Genomic DNA, 18,074 nt, shown 5'->3' with positions numbered 1-18,074 from the left:
TAATCCATTCATTGTGCCTCTGTATGAACAAGACAAACCTAATTTTAACTTCATGGTTGACATTGCGCCAGCTCATCGAGGTCACATCGTCAGGGAACAGTTGCTGGAGACTGGGGGACCCCAAATGGAGTGGCCAGCACTTTCTCCAGACCTGAATCCCATTGAAAACCTATGGGATTAGCTAAGTTGCCGTGTAGAGGCTCGTAACTCTGTACCCCAGAACCTCAATGACCTGATGGCCGCTCTTCAAGAAGAGTGGGATGCCATGACTCAGCAGACAATAAGTTGACTTGTGAACAGCAAGAGACATCATTGTCAAGCTGTAATTGATGCTCAAGGCCACATGACAAATTATTGAGACAGTGACATTTTGTGGGGGTATACCCAGCACTGGTGTCGGCTTTTGTTTCAATAAATTGTTTGAGATGAGGAAATCACCATTGCTGCTTCTACTTAAATGCCCCACTTACATGATAAATTATAACTGTAGCGTGAACTTTTTATGTTTTCCATAAATATCACCTGAAAGCCAAATACTGTATCCCTTTTTGTGAGTAGTGTATTTATCCCCTTAAGGACCAGACCCATTCTTTTTCTGCATTTTCATTTTTTCCTCCCACATTCCAGGAGACATAGCTTTTTTAATTTTCCATTCACATCGCCATATGAGAGCTTATTTATTGTGGGTCAAGTTGTATTTTTTAATTGCACCATTTAATTTAACATGCACATGGGAAGGAATAATGCAAGTCACCCGTACATACTAAATGGTAAAACACTCGGTAACACTGACATGGAAAAGGATCTGGGAATTTTAATAAACAGCAAACTAAGCTGCAAAAAGCAGTGTCAGGCAGCTGCTGCCAAGGCCAATAAGATAATGGGTTGCATCAAAAGGGGCATAGATGCCTGTGATGAGAACATAGTCCTACCACTTTACAAATCGCTAGTCAGACCACACATGGAGTACTGTGTACAGTTCTGGGCTCCTGTGAACAAGGCAGACATAGCAGAGCTGGAGAGGGTCCAGAGGAGGGCAACTAAAGTAATAACTGGAATGGGGCAACTACAGGACCCTGAAAGATCAAAATTAGGGTTATTCACTTTAGAAAAAAGACGACTGAGGGGAGATCTAATTACTATGTATAAATATATCAGGGGTCAGTACAAAGATCTATCCCATCATCTATTTATCCCCAGGACTGTGACTGTGACGAGGGGACATCCTCTGCGTCTGGAGGAAAGAAGGTTTATACACAAACATAGAAAAGGATTCTTTACGGTAAGAGCAGTGAGACTATGGAACTCTCTGCCTGAGGAGGTGGTGATGGTGAGTACAATACAGGAATTCAAGAGGGGCCTGGATGTATTTCTGGAGTGTAATAATATTACAGGCTATAGCTACAAGAGAGGGGTCGTTGATCCAGGGAGATATTCTGATTGCCTGATTGGAGTCGAGAAGGAATTTTTTATTCCCCTAAAGTGGGGAAAATTGGCTTCTACCTCACAGGTTTTTTTTTTTGCCTTCCTCTGGATCAACTTGCAGGATGACAGGCCGAACTGGATGGACACATGTCTTTTTTCGGCCTTATGTACTATGTTACTTGTATTCAAAAAAGGGAAAAAATTTATTTGTGGGATAAAAAGCCAAAATTCCTCCAAGGTACATTCACTGTGTGCTCAAAATGACATAACACCCTTATTGTGCAGGACAATACGATTACGGTGACAACACATTTGTAGTTGCTACAGTATTTTCACTACTTTAAAAAAATAAAAACCTTTGAAAAATGTTTTTCTTTGCATCACAATTTTCTGGTACCCATGACTTTTTGACAGTTCCATCTTCCGAGGGCTTGTTTTTTGCAGGTTGAACTGTAGCTTTTATTGCTACCATTTTTGGGGTACATATGGCTTTTTGATAATTTTATTCACTTTTCGCAAGTGGCAAATTGTGGATATTTTTTCCTTGCGGCATTCACCGCTCAGGAAAAATATTTTTATATCTTTAGAGTTCAGGCATTTCAGGACACAGCGATACCTGTTACGTTTATTTTTTTATTGTTTATTTTTATATGTAAAATTGGGAAAGGGGGTGATTTTAATTTTTAATATATATTTTTTATTTTTTTAAAACTTTCTCCACAGTAACTTTTAGTTCCCCTACAAGACTGGAACTTGCTTGTCCCATACACCACAATTGAATATTATTGCGGTATATGGGATTCTGAGACAGTTCCTGCTGAGCCGTGCCTCGCACAGGTCTTTACAGCCAGTTAACCATGACAGACCTCGGAACCTTCAGAAGGCCTCAAGCTGTCATGGCACTTGCACCAATTGGAGTCCCATGATTTTGCTGCTGGGGGTCCGATTGGAAGGCAAAGGGCATCAACGCTGATCCCAGACATTGCAGCCAGGTGCCTGCTGTATTATAGAGACAGTACCCACCGCATGTGGAGTGGGCATACAACCCTATTTAAGGACAACGTCGTACATGTACATGATAATGCCTTAAAGGGAGTCTATCTATTTCACTCTTGTAAACTGTTCAAATCACAAAGGAGGTTGCATACACAGTTCACAAATGGTACCTTTTATTTTCTTGTCTGCTGCTCTGATAGTCCAAAAATGAACTTTGAAGCCATACACAAATAAGTTGTCAAGTGCCCAGGATCCTTGTCAATTGCTGAAAGTGCCTGGGACCAGATGTTATTTAGCGATAACTCCTCCCCTGTCTGGCGTTAAGGCAGCCCAGTATCTTCCTGACGTCTCTGTCCTCTGTGTCCGAAATCCCGCACACATCACTGCCAGGCCCAGGCACGCCCCATACAATACAGAGTATGGGCGGAGGCATCGACGAAGGGACTGCACATGCTCCGTCGCGGGATTTCGGGGACAGAGGACAGTGATGCTAAGAGGATACTAGGTTGGCTTACAGCCAGACAGAGAAGGAGTTATAACCGGGTAACACCTGGGGGCCCGGGCATTTGCAGCAATAAACAACGCCCCTGGGAACTTGCAAGTTCCTTTGCATATGGCTTCAAAGTTAATTTGTGGACCATCAGAGCAGCAGACAAGGCAATAAAAGGTACCATTTACGAACTGTGTATGTAACCTACAGTGTGATTTGAGCTGTTTTACATGAGTAAAACACATGACAGACTCCCTTTAAGGGGTTATAACTTGGCTTTACTGATACACCGGTCCCTGCAAAGTCATAGAGCTAAATGGCAAAGATCAGTCCGTAGCCGCCATTAGAGGGAGCTTACAACATGTATTAACAATACAGTATGCAGTAAGCTCCCCCTAGTGGTTGCTGCAGGTAGCAAGAATTTTATCACTAGCTCTAATTCTATTTCGGGAATTTGAGGTTCTGCAACAGAAAAACTGATCTATGACAACTATAAAGTATAAATTAGCAAATTAATCGGCACAGAATGTTAGACAAACAAATAAAAAAGCTGAAAGGAGACATTTACTTTAAGACAGACATCTTTACCTTGGGAAAGTGTAGGTTTCCCTAATTGCGCTCAACTACTGCCGACATCCTTTGAAGCAGCGGTTTACAACATGTAGCTCTCTAGCTGCTGTGGAACTACAACTCCCACTGAATACTTCAAGAGTGCCTAAGGTTTGACCGCGAACCATCATAAAAAGTACCGTACACCATAAATGTAATTGGTCAGAATATCCCTAACTACAACCCAAAAGACACCTAAGACTATTAACCCTTACCCAGATAAAAAAATGCATAAAATATATATAATAAAATATCTCTTTATATAGTATTGCTTTTAATAAATAAATCTGTTGAGCCCCCTTCATCCAGATTTAAAGGCACAGGAATAAGAATGTTCTCTTCTCAAGGAGTTCCCAAGGTAGTGCTGTTGATGTCTTTAAGAGGACTCCCTGTGACATTTGCCACTAACAATAAATGAGTCGGATAAAGGATTTCTTCAACGGTCACGTATGTCCCCATAACGAATCCCACAATTCCAATCAGGGCGATGGAGAGATCCTTCGCTACTGTGAGCGGGTGGATGTCTTCTTTATAGAAGGTTATGATTTCTACCAACGGGGGTAGGATGAGGGCTAATGAACTGCTTAACACAGCACCCACAAATGAGATCACCAGGTCAAGACGAGGGATGGACACTGCCATGGCACCTGGAGAGAAGAAAAAAAAAACAGGAGACTGATTGGCACTCACACATAATACAGATTATTCTAAAGGTGAAATGGTTCCGGAAAAGATACATCAGAACCAATATGCCTCCCCATATAGTGCAACCCAACTTTTCATATACTCCTGAACAGCAAATATACCTAATCATATTACTGTGGAAGCTACATGGAAACCATCTTGTTTATTGGAGAGCACTCAGATTTCCAACTTAGAGATGCACAGATGCGTCCGACACATCTTTCCTTCATTGTCTCATGATACAAATTCAATACACTGTCTTGATATGCTAGAAAAACCATCAACAGGATGCAGTTCACATCACAACCACTGGGTGGCCACATACACATTTAACATAAACAACTCCTGACAGAGTATCCTAAAATATTATTTTTAAGGCTGGTCATATCGTGCCACATGTCTCAGGATAAAGTTTGTCGAGCCTAGAAGAAAGGTCAGGAAGGACACCTCTAACTAAGAGATGGGTGAAAAGAATTTAAAGGGGTTATTTCAGGACAGACATTCCTGATTTCGTGCCAAGACACACCATCACTTTCCAATGTCAAAGAAGTCAGAAGTGAACCAATTCCTAGACTGCACTGACCTATGAAAGTGCCACACCACTTGGTTTTCTCCGGACGCCTACATGTACAGCCAAGGTATCACAGAGCTTTCCTAGACAACTAGGACACAAGGAAAGGGATATATTAGAAAATGAGTGGAAGCCAAGCAGCAACACTGTGTTTGGTCTCCAAGTGTACCTGGCCGGATCCATTGGCACAAGAACCACCTCCCTATGACCGTCCTGTGAGGAGTTAGGATGCATATTGGGTTTTTGTATTTCTAGCTACCATACCCAAGGGGAGGGGGAGTAGGGTCCTCCCAGGGGGTGGGAAAGGCATGATCGACCAAGGGTTAATTGCCCGTGCAAGGCAGTGGCCATTGTCTTTCTCTGAAGGGAGCTCCTGCTGTGTGTCATGTTTGGAGAGACGTGGAAACCCCGCTGACATCACTGCCTCCCATGTGACTACAGCATCAAGGACAATACATCTATTCGGTAACTGACTCTCACATTATCTGTTAACTCTGACTGTACGATCACCTGTATTTGCATCTCTGACTATTGTATGTATCATGTTGTCTAGTGTGCCCTTAAGGCTTAATCTTGCGCTGTTCTGTTATCTCGATCGACGAATCCCACACGTCCGTGTCTCGGTATTACAATACATACTACCCGGGCTGGTTTCTGGCCCAATATAATCCCGTTAACAAACTGGGCTTATATCGTCACAAGGGGGTTTAAGGTGTCCGTCCCCAAAATGGGTAGCCCCTTTTAACTTGACAAACGAAGAGAACTTTGCCCATTGTATACGACCTTTAAATATGCCATAGCTGTACTGATGTAGCAGAGCTGGATTTAACATTGAATAGTTTCTTTCCAGCACAGAGATGACAGAAGTAATAAACCTATGGGTAAAAGTAATAATGGCCTTCGTATCTACCCCACTCCGGTAAATCCACCCAATGACTCCACTGTTTTACACAAGATGCAGGGAAAACTTCAGGAAGCGGAGCTGCTACATGAAGTACATTCCTCAGGAAATGAAATTGGAGTTCTTTATTGTGCAGAGATACAATGCATTTCAGAAGCAGACCAGTTCCCGGAACGTGTTGTATTTCTGCACAATAAATAATTCCAATTCAACTTCCTGAGGAATATTCTTCGTGTAGCAGAGCTGCTTGAATTCGTGAAGTTTCCCTGCATCTTGTGAGTTTCTTCTGAGCCTGGTCAGGAGGAGTGCAGCAGCCAAGATCATTCCATCGCCCACTTTAAGAGAGGATATACCCGTAGCATCACCTTTCCAGGTTAGTGATATAACCAAGTAATACATTCTGTGTGTAGTAGTCCTTCCTATGATGCACTCTCTCTTTCCCTTACACAGTCCCTCTGGCAAAGCCAGCCACTGTGCCGCCTCACAGTGTCCAAACCAACACTGTGTACCCATCTTGTGGTGTCCAGTGGCGTGTTCCAAGTTCTGTGGGGACTGATGACGTTACCGCTATGACAGGGAGTCTGGCACCAATGGCATGCCAGATGATTGTCACAATCTGCCCACCAGTCAGACAACAAGGGGGTCTATCGGCTATTCCTTAGCTGTTAGGTGGCTACACAGTCCACTATAAATGGGGTCTGGACAGTAGAACGCCCAGTTGGCCCAATCCTATTTTTCAATGGGTCTATGAAACACAAGAGCTGCAATCTGGATATTTTAGGAAACTTCTCAATGTATCCTCTAGTTTTGAGAAGTCCTTCCCCAAAAGTTCATCTATTGGTGCAGACAGTACTTCTCTGTATTAATCTCACTGGACGCAACCTTGAATGAAAGCTGCTAAGGTTCACACTGCTAGCTGCAGAAACCGAGACCTGGAAATTATTATACTTTTATATTACTATTACTTTAGTTTACTTACTTTAATGCTATAGCACTATGCCAAGGAGGCATCAAGGGGTTAATAATATTTTTTGTCAATATTTCCAATAGTTTTTTTTTTTTTTTTACATCAAAACTATGCAGTCCCAGCCTAGAAGGTAGATACCGGCGGTGCCGGCTCTGCAGAACATAAGCATTCATAACATTATCTCTCTCCTCTAACAGGCATAGTAGCAGCAAGCGGCCAGACGCTATAAAGCATGAGACTAGATAACAAGCTGTCAGTGTAAGAATGAAGAGATATCTCCTGCACAGGAGGCCAAGCCGGATACTCCCTACTTGGTTCTACATTTTATGAATATATTAATGTATGTGTGTGTGTAGTGTATACTCTGATCAGCCCTGGTACTGGGCAAAATCCCCTTGTGCTACTGAAATTGCTTCAGGCGGTCTGATAAGCATTGTGGACATCTTGGATGGTGGAAGAGGAACCTGGGAACTGATGGATCTGCAGCTGAGAAAATGAAAAGCAGGTTACCAGGTAAGTTTTCTGTTCATTTCTCAGTTAATGTGAATTATTCTTTCTTGAACCAGAGAGTCACCTTAAGTTCAATAAGTTGCGAGGTAAGACCACCATGGATCAGGCTTGTTTTTCCTTTCCAAAATCTTTTTATTAAAGGGGTTCTGCAGTTTGTTTAAACTGATGATCTATCCTCTGGATAGATCATCAGCATCTGATCGGCGGGGGTCTGACACCCGGGACCCCCGCCGATCAGCCGTTTTGAGAAGGCAGCGGTGCTCCAGGAGCGCCGTGGCCTTCTCACTGTTTACCGCAGGCCCAGTGACATCACGACTAGTATCACTGGCCTGGGCGAGGCTAAGCTCTGTTCACTTGAATGGAGTTTAGCCGCGCCCAGGTCAGTTGATACTAGTCGTGACGTCACTGGGCCGGCGGTAAACAGTGAGAATGCTGCGGCGCTCCTGGAGCACCGCTGCCTTCTCAAACAGCTGATCGGCAGGGGTCCCGGGTGTCAGACCCCCGCCGATCAGATGCTGATGATCTACCCAGAGGACTTTTAGGGTCCATTCACACGTCCATAGTTCTGGGTCTGCATCTGTTCCGCAATTTTTTGGAACGGGTTTGGACCCATTCATTTCATCCACCCTCGTTCCACGGACCTGCAAAAAAAAGATAAAGCATGTCCTATTCTTGCCCGCAATAGCGGACAAAAATAGGCTGGCCATGTGCGGTCCACAAAATTCAGAACGCACACGGCCGGTAACTGTGTTTTGAGGATCCGCAATTTGTGGACCGCAAAACAGTTACGGACGTGTGAATGGACCCTTAGGGTACGGCTATACTAGATTTTGACGCAATGCCGCAGATGAAGTTTGCAGTGGAATTGTTGCAAATTTCAAACTGTGCGAAGGATAACATTTTGGTGGATATCAGCAGCATGAATTGACATGCCCAGCCATCACCTAATCAGTCACATGATCACCAGGACCAAAAGAATAACTGCCGCTGGACCTTGAGTGCCAGGTATCTGGGAACGGAGAACATAGAAGAAGTGAATATCAAGTCAATCTTCTCTCTACAGTCTGCTGGGCACAGATTACTTGGGCAGCAAGCTTAAAGGGCATCTGTCAGCAGTTTTGTACCTATGACCCTGGCTGACCTGTTACATGTGCGCTTGGCAGCTGAAGGCATCTGTGTTGGTCCCATGTTCATATGTGCCCGCATTGCTGAGAAACATGAAGTTTTAATATATACAAATGAGCCTCTAGGAGCAATGGGGGCGTTAGCATTACACCTAGAGGTTTTGCTCTCTCTGCAACTGCCACGCTCTTTCCAATTTGACTATCAGGACCAGGCAGTGTAAACATGCTCACGCCTGGCCCTGACTTCTCCTAAAGTCTCGCGCCATGCGCTTCAGCATCCGGCGCAGTACAGGAAAGAGGATTGCTGGAAGTTCTCTTTTGTACTGAAGCATGCGGTGCAGCTCGGAACTTTAGAAGACGTTAGGGCTAGGCATGATGAAATTTACACGGCCTGGACCTGTCAATTAATGTGGAGAAGGCGCGGAAGTTGCAGAGAGAGCGGAGCCACTAGGTGTAATGGCAATGCCCCCGTTGCTCCTAGAGGCTCATTTGCATATATTAAAACATCATTTTTCTCAGCAATGCGGGCACATATGAACATGGGACCAACACAGATGCCTTCAGCTGCCAAGCGCACATGTAACAGGTCAGTCAGTGTCATTAGTACAGAACTGCTGACAGATGCCCTTTAAAGGAGTCTTTCACCTTCCAAGTACTTTTTGAAATCATCATATCACCGTGTAGAATAGGTGTTCCGAACTAGAACTATACTTTTCTGGTGAAAATCTGGTCCCCTGATCCTGAGAAAAGTCTCTTTTTTATGCAAATAAGGTTTTTGGTGCACCATGGGCAGGGCTGCCCCGTTCAGTGCATTTGGCTTTCCTTGTGTCATAGCTACATTCTCTGAGGTCTAGGTACTGTCAATCAAAAAAGAAGGGGAGGCTTGCACAGCGTTACTGGTAGGGCGATGGTGTGTCCCCGCCCACAGTGCACCGAAAGCCTTAATTGTATAAAAATAAAAAGCATGGATTAGAGGACTGGATTTTCACAAGACAGATATCATTATGTTTTGGGGGACATGCTCTACATGGCAGAGTGCTTATTATGAAACCGATTTTTGAGGTGACAAACTCCCTTTAAATTTAAAGTAAATTTTAGATGAATTTTAAAAATTTCCCGTCACAATAACTTGTGATACAGTAACAGATTACTGGAGGATCAGAGCGTGGCTTTGTAAGCGGCGGAAGATTAAACTGCTGATTATGCCTTTTTTTTTTCACAATTGCTTGCCATGGGAAATTTTAAAAAACTAATTCTGAAAACGTATTTTTATATAAGGATGGTCTACCCTCGGGAAATATCATCAATATCAGATTAATGGGGGTCCGACACCCAGCCTCCCCACTAATCAGTTGTTCTGAAGTAGGTCCAGCTCCAGGAATAGGCTCTATAGCTGGTTACTGCTTGACGTGAAGGGAGCAGCACTTCAGTAACAGGCTCTGTCCACTACTTCAGCCTGCAGGCCGCAGGAGTCTGGTTGGTAGGGAGGCAGCCAGGTCTCCCAGTGAAGAAGCGCTGCAAAATCAGAGCTTGCACTCGCACGTTAGGCGTGCTGAGGTCACTGGTCATGTGAAGTCACGTGTCCTATTTAGACAGGCAATCTGCTGACCACAGGTTGCCTGTGTTTGGTTTCTCTACCTAGATTGCCTCACTAGCCCTTTGACTGCGTTGCAGACTTCTGGATACTTGACCTTGGATTTATACTCTGCCTCCTGCCTAACACTTTGGACTTGATGAGATAGCCATGTTTTGACTCTACTGGAATTGACCTTGGCTTGGTACATTTCACTAGTCGTTTGCTATTTGTCTCCCTGTTCTCCCTTCTTTGATTTGGAAACTGCACTTATTTAGGAAGAGACAGTCCTCTAGTTGTGGGCCACCGTTTAGAGCAGATGGTGCAAATAGGTAGAGACAGTGCTAGGCAGGAGTTCAGGCTCACTGGTCCGTACAGTGACAACTACGTGACGGGCAGGGCTGTGTACTCCCTGTGCCAGAACAGCTGACCTTCAATATAAAATTCTCGAAGAGCTGCTTTAAGGACCAGGTCTGCCTGCCCTAAACTTTCACTATTTATAAACTAATGGCGGCAGCGCTAGGCAGTAAGAGAAGGAGGGTGGAGGCCTGGAGGCACTGCTCCTCCCACGATTGAATGTCGCCTGTAGCCTCTCTGCTTAGCTCTGCCATTCATGGATATATATTTCACAGTATGCAGATACAGCACCTCCGGAGGGGAAGAGCAGCATGTATGCATTGCGGTACTTAATGATGTATGTGAACCCACATGTGCCGCAATACATGCAAGCTCTCACCTCCATAGGTGCAGGATCTGCATACGAGGTATATATGATTCTAGATTCTAGAAGGAGACAAATATTAGCCTTTGGTCTTGTCTACTGCTGAATGATTCTATATGGTAATAAGAGGTCAGTCTGCGGTGGGGGGTGCACAACTTAAATGTTTTCTATCAGGCCCAGCCTTTTCTAGTTACGCCCTTGGAAGCGTTACGGTTTGATAAACGGATTTACATCTTCTCAATGACGTTCTCCCCGCCTGGCTGTGATAACGCAGTGACAGGCTTCACAAGGCTTTCCACCGAGCTGCCTGCAGACAAGACTTGACACGAATGAGATGTGTGATTTATTGCAGCTAATCGTGTAGTGATGGTCGCGTCGCTGTGATGCCCAGTGAACTCCGCCACCGCAGTATGCAATGTCTACTAAAAGAGAGCGCCAAAAATCAAAGCACACGTAACATAGTATATAAGGCTGAAAAAATACATTTGTCCATCCAATTCAGCCTGTTATCCTGCAAGTTGATCCAGAGGAAGGCGAAAACCCCTGTCAGGTAGAAGCCAATTTTCCTCACTTTAGGGGAAAAAAATTCCTTTCTGACTCCAATCAGGCATCAGAATAACTCCCTGGATCAACGACCCCTCTCTAGTAGCTATAAGCTCTTTACTGCAGTAATACTCATGAAACAGCAAAATCTGGAGACTTTCATACATTGCACCATTCCTCTAGGTGAACTGGACATAACCAACGGGGGTGCGTCCATGCACCGACACTGTCCACTGTGCTGGTAACTTCCATTCAACAATGAGAGATATGGCATAGCCCCTTGGTTAATTCTGAAGTCCTGACCACTTCTGTCCACCGCATCCAGGCGGCAGCAGGTCTCGGGCCATTCTCAGATGGGAATACTCTTTAAAGGGGTAAGCCCCATCTGGCTCATTTATGGTATATTGATAGGACATGCCAGGCATGCTCAACCTGCGGCCCTCCAGCTGTTGCAAAACTACAACTCCCAGCATGCCCGAACAGCCTACAGCTATCAGCTTACAGTAGGGCATTGTGGGAGTTGTAGTTTTACAACAGCTGGAGGGCTGAGCATGCCATAAATGTCTGAGAGGAGCAGGTCACAGAGGTGGGAACCATCTATATCTCAAGAATGGAGCTCTGAGGTAACTGTAGAGCAAGCTGTGCATGCATGGCCACTCCTCCACTCCTATTGGACTTCCAAAAATAACTTAAAAAATACATTCTGAGAAGTACCCTCACAGTGACCCAAGAGGAAGCCACACAAGCGCAGTGTGATTTCCGCTCATGGCGAGTCCCGTTCTTGGGTCAGAGGTAGAACCTGCACCTTTCGGGCATTTATGGCTTATCCTATACATTTCTGTGAAGGTTCTCATTCATCCAGGTAATGGTATGTCAGTAGTAATAAGTCAGAGCAACCGGACTTGTGGTATTTTCTCTTGAAATCACTCGGCAGGTCATCTGACTGACTCTCTCAATTTAGGCTACATGCACACGACCTTATGTGTTTTGCGGTCCGCAAAAAAAACGGATGCCGTTTCATATGGCATCAGTTTTTTTTGCGGAACGGACATACTGATGCGGACAGCACACGGTGTGCTGTCCGCGTTTTTTGCGGACCCATTGATATGAATGGGTCCGCATCCTATCCGAAAAAAAAACGGAACGGACACGGAAACAAAATACAGTCGTGTGCATGAGGCCTTAGGCTACATACACATGAACGTTGTTAGCTTCCGTGTCCGCTCCGTTTTTTTTTGTGGATAGGATGCGGACCCAATCATTTTAATGTGTGCTGTCTGCTGTCAGCATCAGTATGTCCGTTCCGTTGCTCCGCCAAAAAAATAGCGCATGTCCTATTTTTTTCTAGTTTGCGGACAAGGATAGGCATTATTACAATGGATTCGCAAAAAAAAATGGATGCCATACAGAACGTCATCCGTTTTTTTTGCGGATCCGCAAAACACATACAGTCGTCTGCATGTAGCCTTAGAGAGCAAAAGGAGTTGTATTTTTATTGACACCATTTTCATATAAGGTACTGAAATATTAAAGGCGTTATCCACAATATCTAGGATCAGCACATAACGGCAGTGACGTCAATATCCGATGGTTTATTGAGACTATTACTCAATTGCTACATTGATTACTTACTTGCAGCCTGTTGCCCAGGTCCCAAGATGTCCTCTGATGTGACCAATTACGTCAATCAGGGGCTCCCAATGACTAACTGTGCAGACGGACTGTACACCCGCTAGTTCCCGAGCCTGTTCACAGTGTTGGTAAATCATATTTTGAGAGCAATTTCACCACTGCTTTTTGGGATCTGTTTTTCGGCATTCGGCACGTGGTACAAACAACCTGTTAATTCTGTGGGTCAGTCCAATTACTGAAATCTGACTTAGCGTTGGCATATTCTAAATCAAAACTTTATTTTTCCCATTGATGGAGCTGTGCGAGGGCTCACTGTTTGCAGGACGTGCTGGAGTTTTCCTTGGGGCCATTTTGATAGAACGTAGGGTTTAGGGCTGCAGCTAACGATTATTTGTATAATCGATTAGTTGTCGATAATTTCATCGATTAATCGGGAAAAAACACCTAAATGACAAAAAAGGGGTTTATATGATTTTACTTGAAAAATTATGTTCAAAGGCCATATTAAAACAAATTGTGGATGACACTGTTATGGGGGATCTGTGGATGGCGCTGTTATGGGGGGATCGGATCTGTGGATGGCGCTGTTATGGGGGGGGGTCTGTGGATGACACTGTTATGGGGGATCTGTGGATTGCGCCGTTATAGGGGGGGTACTGTGGATGACACTGTTATGGGGGGTACTGTGGATGACACTGTTATGGGGGATATGTGGATGACACTGTTATGGGGGATATGTGGATGACGCTGGTATGGGGGGGGGGATCTGTGGATGGCGCTGTTATGGGGGGATCTGTGGATGGCGCTGTTATGAGGGGGGGATCTGTGGATAGCGCTGTTATGAGGGGGATCTGTGGATGGCGCTGTTATGGGGGGGATCTGTGGATAGCGCTGTTATGGGGGGATCTGTGGATGACACTGTTATGGGGGGATCTGTGGATGACACTGTTATGGGGGGATCTGTGGATGACACTGTTATGGGGGGATCTGTGGATGACACTGTTATGGGGGGATCTGTGGATGACACTGTTATGGGGGGATCTGTGGATGACACTGTTATTGGGGGATCTGTGGATGACACTGTTATGGGGGGGATCTGTGGATGACACTGTTATTGGGGGATCTGTGGATGACACTGTTATTGGGGGATCTGTGGATGACACTGTTATGGGGGGGATCTGTGGATGACACTGTTATGGGGGGGATCTGTGGATGACACTGTTATGGGGGGGATCTGTGGATGACACTGTTATGGGGGGGATCTGTGGAGGACACTTATGGGGGATCTGTGGATGACACTGTTATAGGGGATCTGTGGATGGCGCTGTTATGAGGGATCTGTGGATGGCGCTGTTATGGGGGATCTGTGGATGGCGCTGTTATGGGGGGGATCTGTGGATGGCGCTGTTATGGGGGAGATCTGTGGATGGCGCTGTTATGGGGGGGGATCTGTGGATGGCACTGTTATGGGGGGGATCTGTGGATGGCGCTGTTATGGGGGGGGGGATCTGTGGATGGCGCTGTTATGGGGGGGATCTGTGGATGGCGCTGTTATGGGGGGATCTGTGGATGGCGCTGTTATGGGGGGGATCTGTGGATGGCGCTGTTATGGGGGGGATCTGTGGATGGCGCTGTTATGGGGGGGGATCTGTGGATGGCGCTGTTATGGGGGGGATCTGTGGATGGCACTGTTATGAGGAGGGGGATCTGTTGATGGCGCTGTTATGGGGGGGATCTGTGGATGGCGCTGTTATGGGGATCTGTGGATGGCGCTGTTATGGGGGGGGATCTGTGGATGGCGCTGTTATGGGGGGGGATCTGTGGATGGCGCTGTTATGGGGGGGATCTGTGGATGGCACTGTTATGGGGGGATCTGTGGATGGCGCTGTTATGGGGGGGATCTGTGGATGGCACTGTTATGGGGGGGATCTGTGGATGGCACTGTTATGAGGAGGGGGATCTGTTGATGGCACTGTTATGGGGGATCTGTGGATAGCAATGTTATGGAGGGGATCTGTGGATGACCATGCTAAGGGGGGATCTATGGATGACACTATATAGCATCTTATGCTATATGTGTCACCCACAGATCCCCCCCATAACAGCGCCATCCAAAGATCCCCCCATAATAGCGCCATCCACAGATCCCCCTCCCCATAACAGCGCCATCCACATATCCCCCATAACAGTGCCATCCACAGATCCCCATAACAGTGCCATCCACAGATCCCCCACAACAGTGTCATCCACAGATCCCCCTCCCCATACAAGTGCCATCCACAGATCCCCCTCCCCATAACAGTGCCATCCACAGATCCCCATAACTGTGCCATCCACAGATCCCCATAACAGTGCCATCCACAGATCCCCCTCCCATAACCGTGCCATCCACAGATCCCCCTCCCCATAACCGCTCCGGCCCGGCAGTAACTTTTAGTTTAACTTTAAATCAGCGCATCTTTATTACCTTACAATGAAGCTCCGGTAACAGGCAGAGCGGGCGGCGGCGTAACGTCACTTACTCACGTGATGCGCCTGCTCCGCCCACTTTATGAATGAAGCAGGCAGAGAATGCGAGTCACGTGAGTAAGTGACGTTACGCCACCGCCCGCTCTGCCTGTTACTGGAGCTTCATTATAAGGTAATAAAGATGCGCTGATTTAAAGTTAAAGTAAACTGCCCGCTCCTGCCTGCATAGCAACAAATCGGCTGATTATTCGATAACTGGATTCGTCGACAACGAATCCCGTTATCAAATATTATCGATAACTTCGATTAATCGTTGCAGCCCTAGTAGGGTTTCTTTTTTGGGGTATCTATGTTGAAATGTATTATATATAAGTCAATGTTAGACTGACAGACATCCTATGAGGAAGAGGCATACGTACATGGCTGAACCTGGTGCATTCATAGGCCCCCCCCCAGTTGGCATGGAAGCTCACCAACACCATGCGATCATGACCAGGTGCACCACAGGGATAATATAACAAGCCCTTCCCTCTGTAAAACCACTTAACCTCTTAAGGACATAGGGCGTACAGGTACGCCCTTGTGCCCTGGTACTTAAGGACACAGGGCGTACATGTACGCCCTGTGTATTTTCGATCACCGCCGGGCGGCGGGCGGTGATCGGAACCCCGTGCCTGCTCAAATCATTGAGCAGGCACTTGGGGCAAATGCGCCGGGGGGTCCGGTGACCCCCCCATGTATGCGATCGCAGAAAACCGCAGGTCAATTCAGACCTGCGGTTTTCTGCGTTTCCGGGTTGTTCGGGTCTCTGAAGACCCGATAACCCGGAACAGGATGGTGATGGTGGTGTGATTTCACCCCACCAATCACCATCCAGCGATCCTGAGTGGTGATGGTGACATCACCACTTAGGATCGCTTTCCGATTGGTCTGTGGGCGGTCCGGCGCCAAATTCAAAAGAGGCAGGCGCTCCTCTCCTCCTCCTTTTGTGTTCCGGAGCCGGAGGAGAGAGGAGCTGCCTGCACGTGTGCCCACCATCGTTGCCAGCACCCCCAGGACCCGATCTGTGCCCCCAGGACCCGATCTGTGCCCCAGCACCCCCCATCAGGTACATAGGGACAGCATAGGGAAAGTTTGTTTTAGGCAGGGAAAAAAAAGGGAAAGTTAGTTTCTGAACTTTTCTTACTTTGATTGCATCACCCTAAGTTAGGGTGTCTGGGGTCCACAGCACAGCTGTGTGACCCTAGACCCCCCCAGGGGTGCTGCCACTTGTCCCCCCCCCCCCCCCCCCCCCCCCCACCTTTTTTGGGGTGCATTTTTTTTTTTTTTTTTTGTACGCTGATTGTGGCCGGCACTTAGTGTCCGGCCACTGTTAGCGCATCGCACACCCCACCGCTGATCAACTTCGGACAGTTGATCAGCGGTTTTGATTTTTTTCCCCCACATTTTTTGCCCTTTTTTTAGTTAGTTTATTTTAGTTTTTTTCTGTTAGTTTTAGGGTGAGTTCGTGAACACCCGTGCCCCCACACACACGCACACAAAATAAAGAGTTACACACACGCACATATACACGCAGACACACACTCCCCTATGGCCCGCCGGACGTTCTCGGCCGAGGAGGCATACGCCCAGCTTGCCTCCGACTCCGAGAGTCCCAGTGAGGATGAGGATGACCCCACATTCCTGTTGTCATCCGCATCCTCCTCATCATCTAGCGATGATGATGAGCCCCCAAGGCGGCGGAGACGCCGCCAGGCGGAGCAAGGGGACCGCCATGTTAGGGACCCTGTGGCCCACACTAGTACGAGCAGCTCTGGGGCTCGTACTGGTTTCCCGGCCCACCAGTTAAATCCACCGGAGCCCCCTTCCGGTGAACTTGTCTGGTGTAGCCCAGAGCGATACGAGCCCGTGATTCCTGATTTTGTAGGCCAATCAGGAATCCAGATTTCCACAGTGGGCTACACTGAATATGACTTTTTTTGTCATTTTTTCAGTGACCCACTGGTAAATCTGATGGTGGAGCAGACGAATCTGTACGCCCAACAGTTCGTCGCTCAACACCCGGGCTCCTTTTTGGCCAGGCCCGGTGGCTGGACGCCGGTCAGTGCAGCCGAAATGAGGATATTTTGGGGCCTCGTGCTGCATATGGGCCTGGTCAAAAAACCCAGTGTCAGGCTGTACTGGAGTGGGGACGTCCTATACCAGGCCCCACTTTACAGTACAGCCATGACACGCTCCCGGTTTGAGGCCATCCGGAAATGTCTGCATTATTCCGATAATGCAGCATGTCCCCCCCGAGGTGATCCTGCCCATGACCGTCTGTATAAGATACGGCCGGTCATCGATCACTTTGGGGCCAAATTCATGGAGGCCTATGTACCTGGAAGGGAGGTCGCGGTTGATGAGTCTCTCATTGCGTTCAAGGGGAGACTCATTTTCCGCCAGTATGTGCCCTCCAAGCGGGCGAGGTATGGCGTGAAGCTATACAAAATTTGTGAGAGTACCTCAGGGTACACTTACAAATTTCGTGTGTACGAGGGGCGAGATTCCCGGATTCAACCCCCAGAATGTCCCCCCACTCTGGGTGTTACCGGGAAACTTGTGTGGGACCTTATGTACCCACTGCTGGATAAGGGTTACCACCTTTACGTGGATAACTTTTATACCAGTATCCCCTTGTTCCAGTCCCTTGCCGCCAGATCCACGTCCGCTTGTGGGACCGTGCGGAAAAATCAACGCGGCCTCCCTGCCCACCCCCTCCAGGTACCTATCCCCAGGGGTGAGACCCGTGCCCTTACCACTGGAAACCTGTTGCTGGTCAGGTATAAGGACAAGAGGGATGTCCTTATGCTGTCCACA

The 18,074-nt window shown here is 46.9% G+C and overlaps 1 protein-coding gene across 2 annotated transcripts in view; it reads right to left on the bottom strand.

The window, feature by feature from the left end:
- Positions 1-1,546: 1,546 nt before the first annotated feature.
- The window catches only part of SLC36A4 (solute carrier family 36 member 4), a 260,721-nt gene continuing 244,193 nt past the window's right edge, over positions 1,547-18,074 (bottom strand). For both annotated transcript variants that reach the window (XM_040426349.1, XM_040426350.1), the window contains one exon: positions 1,547-4,167. In XM_040426349.1, coding sequence (XP_040282283.1) covers positions 3,863-4,167 — 305 coding nt within the window. In that variant the 3' untranslated portion in view covers positions 1,547-3,862. The remainder of the gene's footprint in view (positions 4,168-18,074) is intronic.

Source organism: Bufo bufo, chromosome 3, assembly GCF_905171765.1.
Source record: "Bufo bufo chromosome 3, aBufBuf1.1, whole genome shotgun sequence".
Classification (NCBI taxonomy): domain Eukaryota; kingdom Metazoa; phylum Chordata; class Amphibia; order Anura; family Bufonidae; genus Bufo; species Bufo bufo.
Note: the sequence above shows the minus strand (reverse complement) of the source record. Positions and strands in the feature narration are given on the sequence as shown.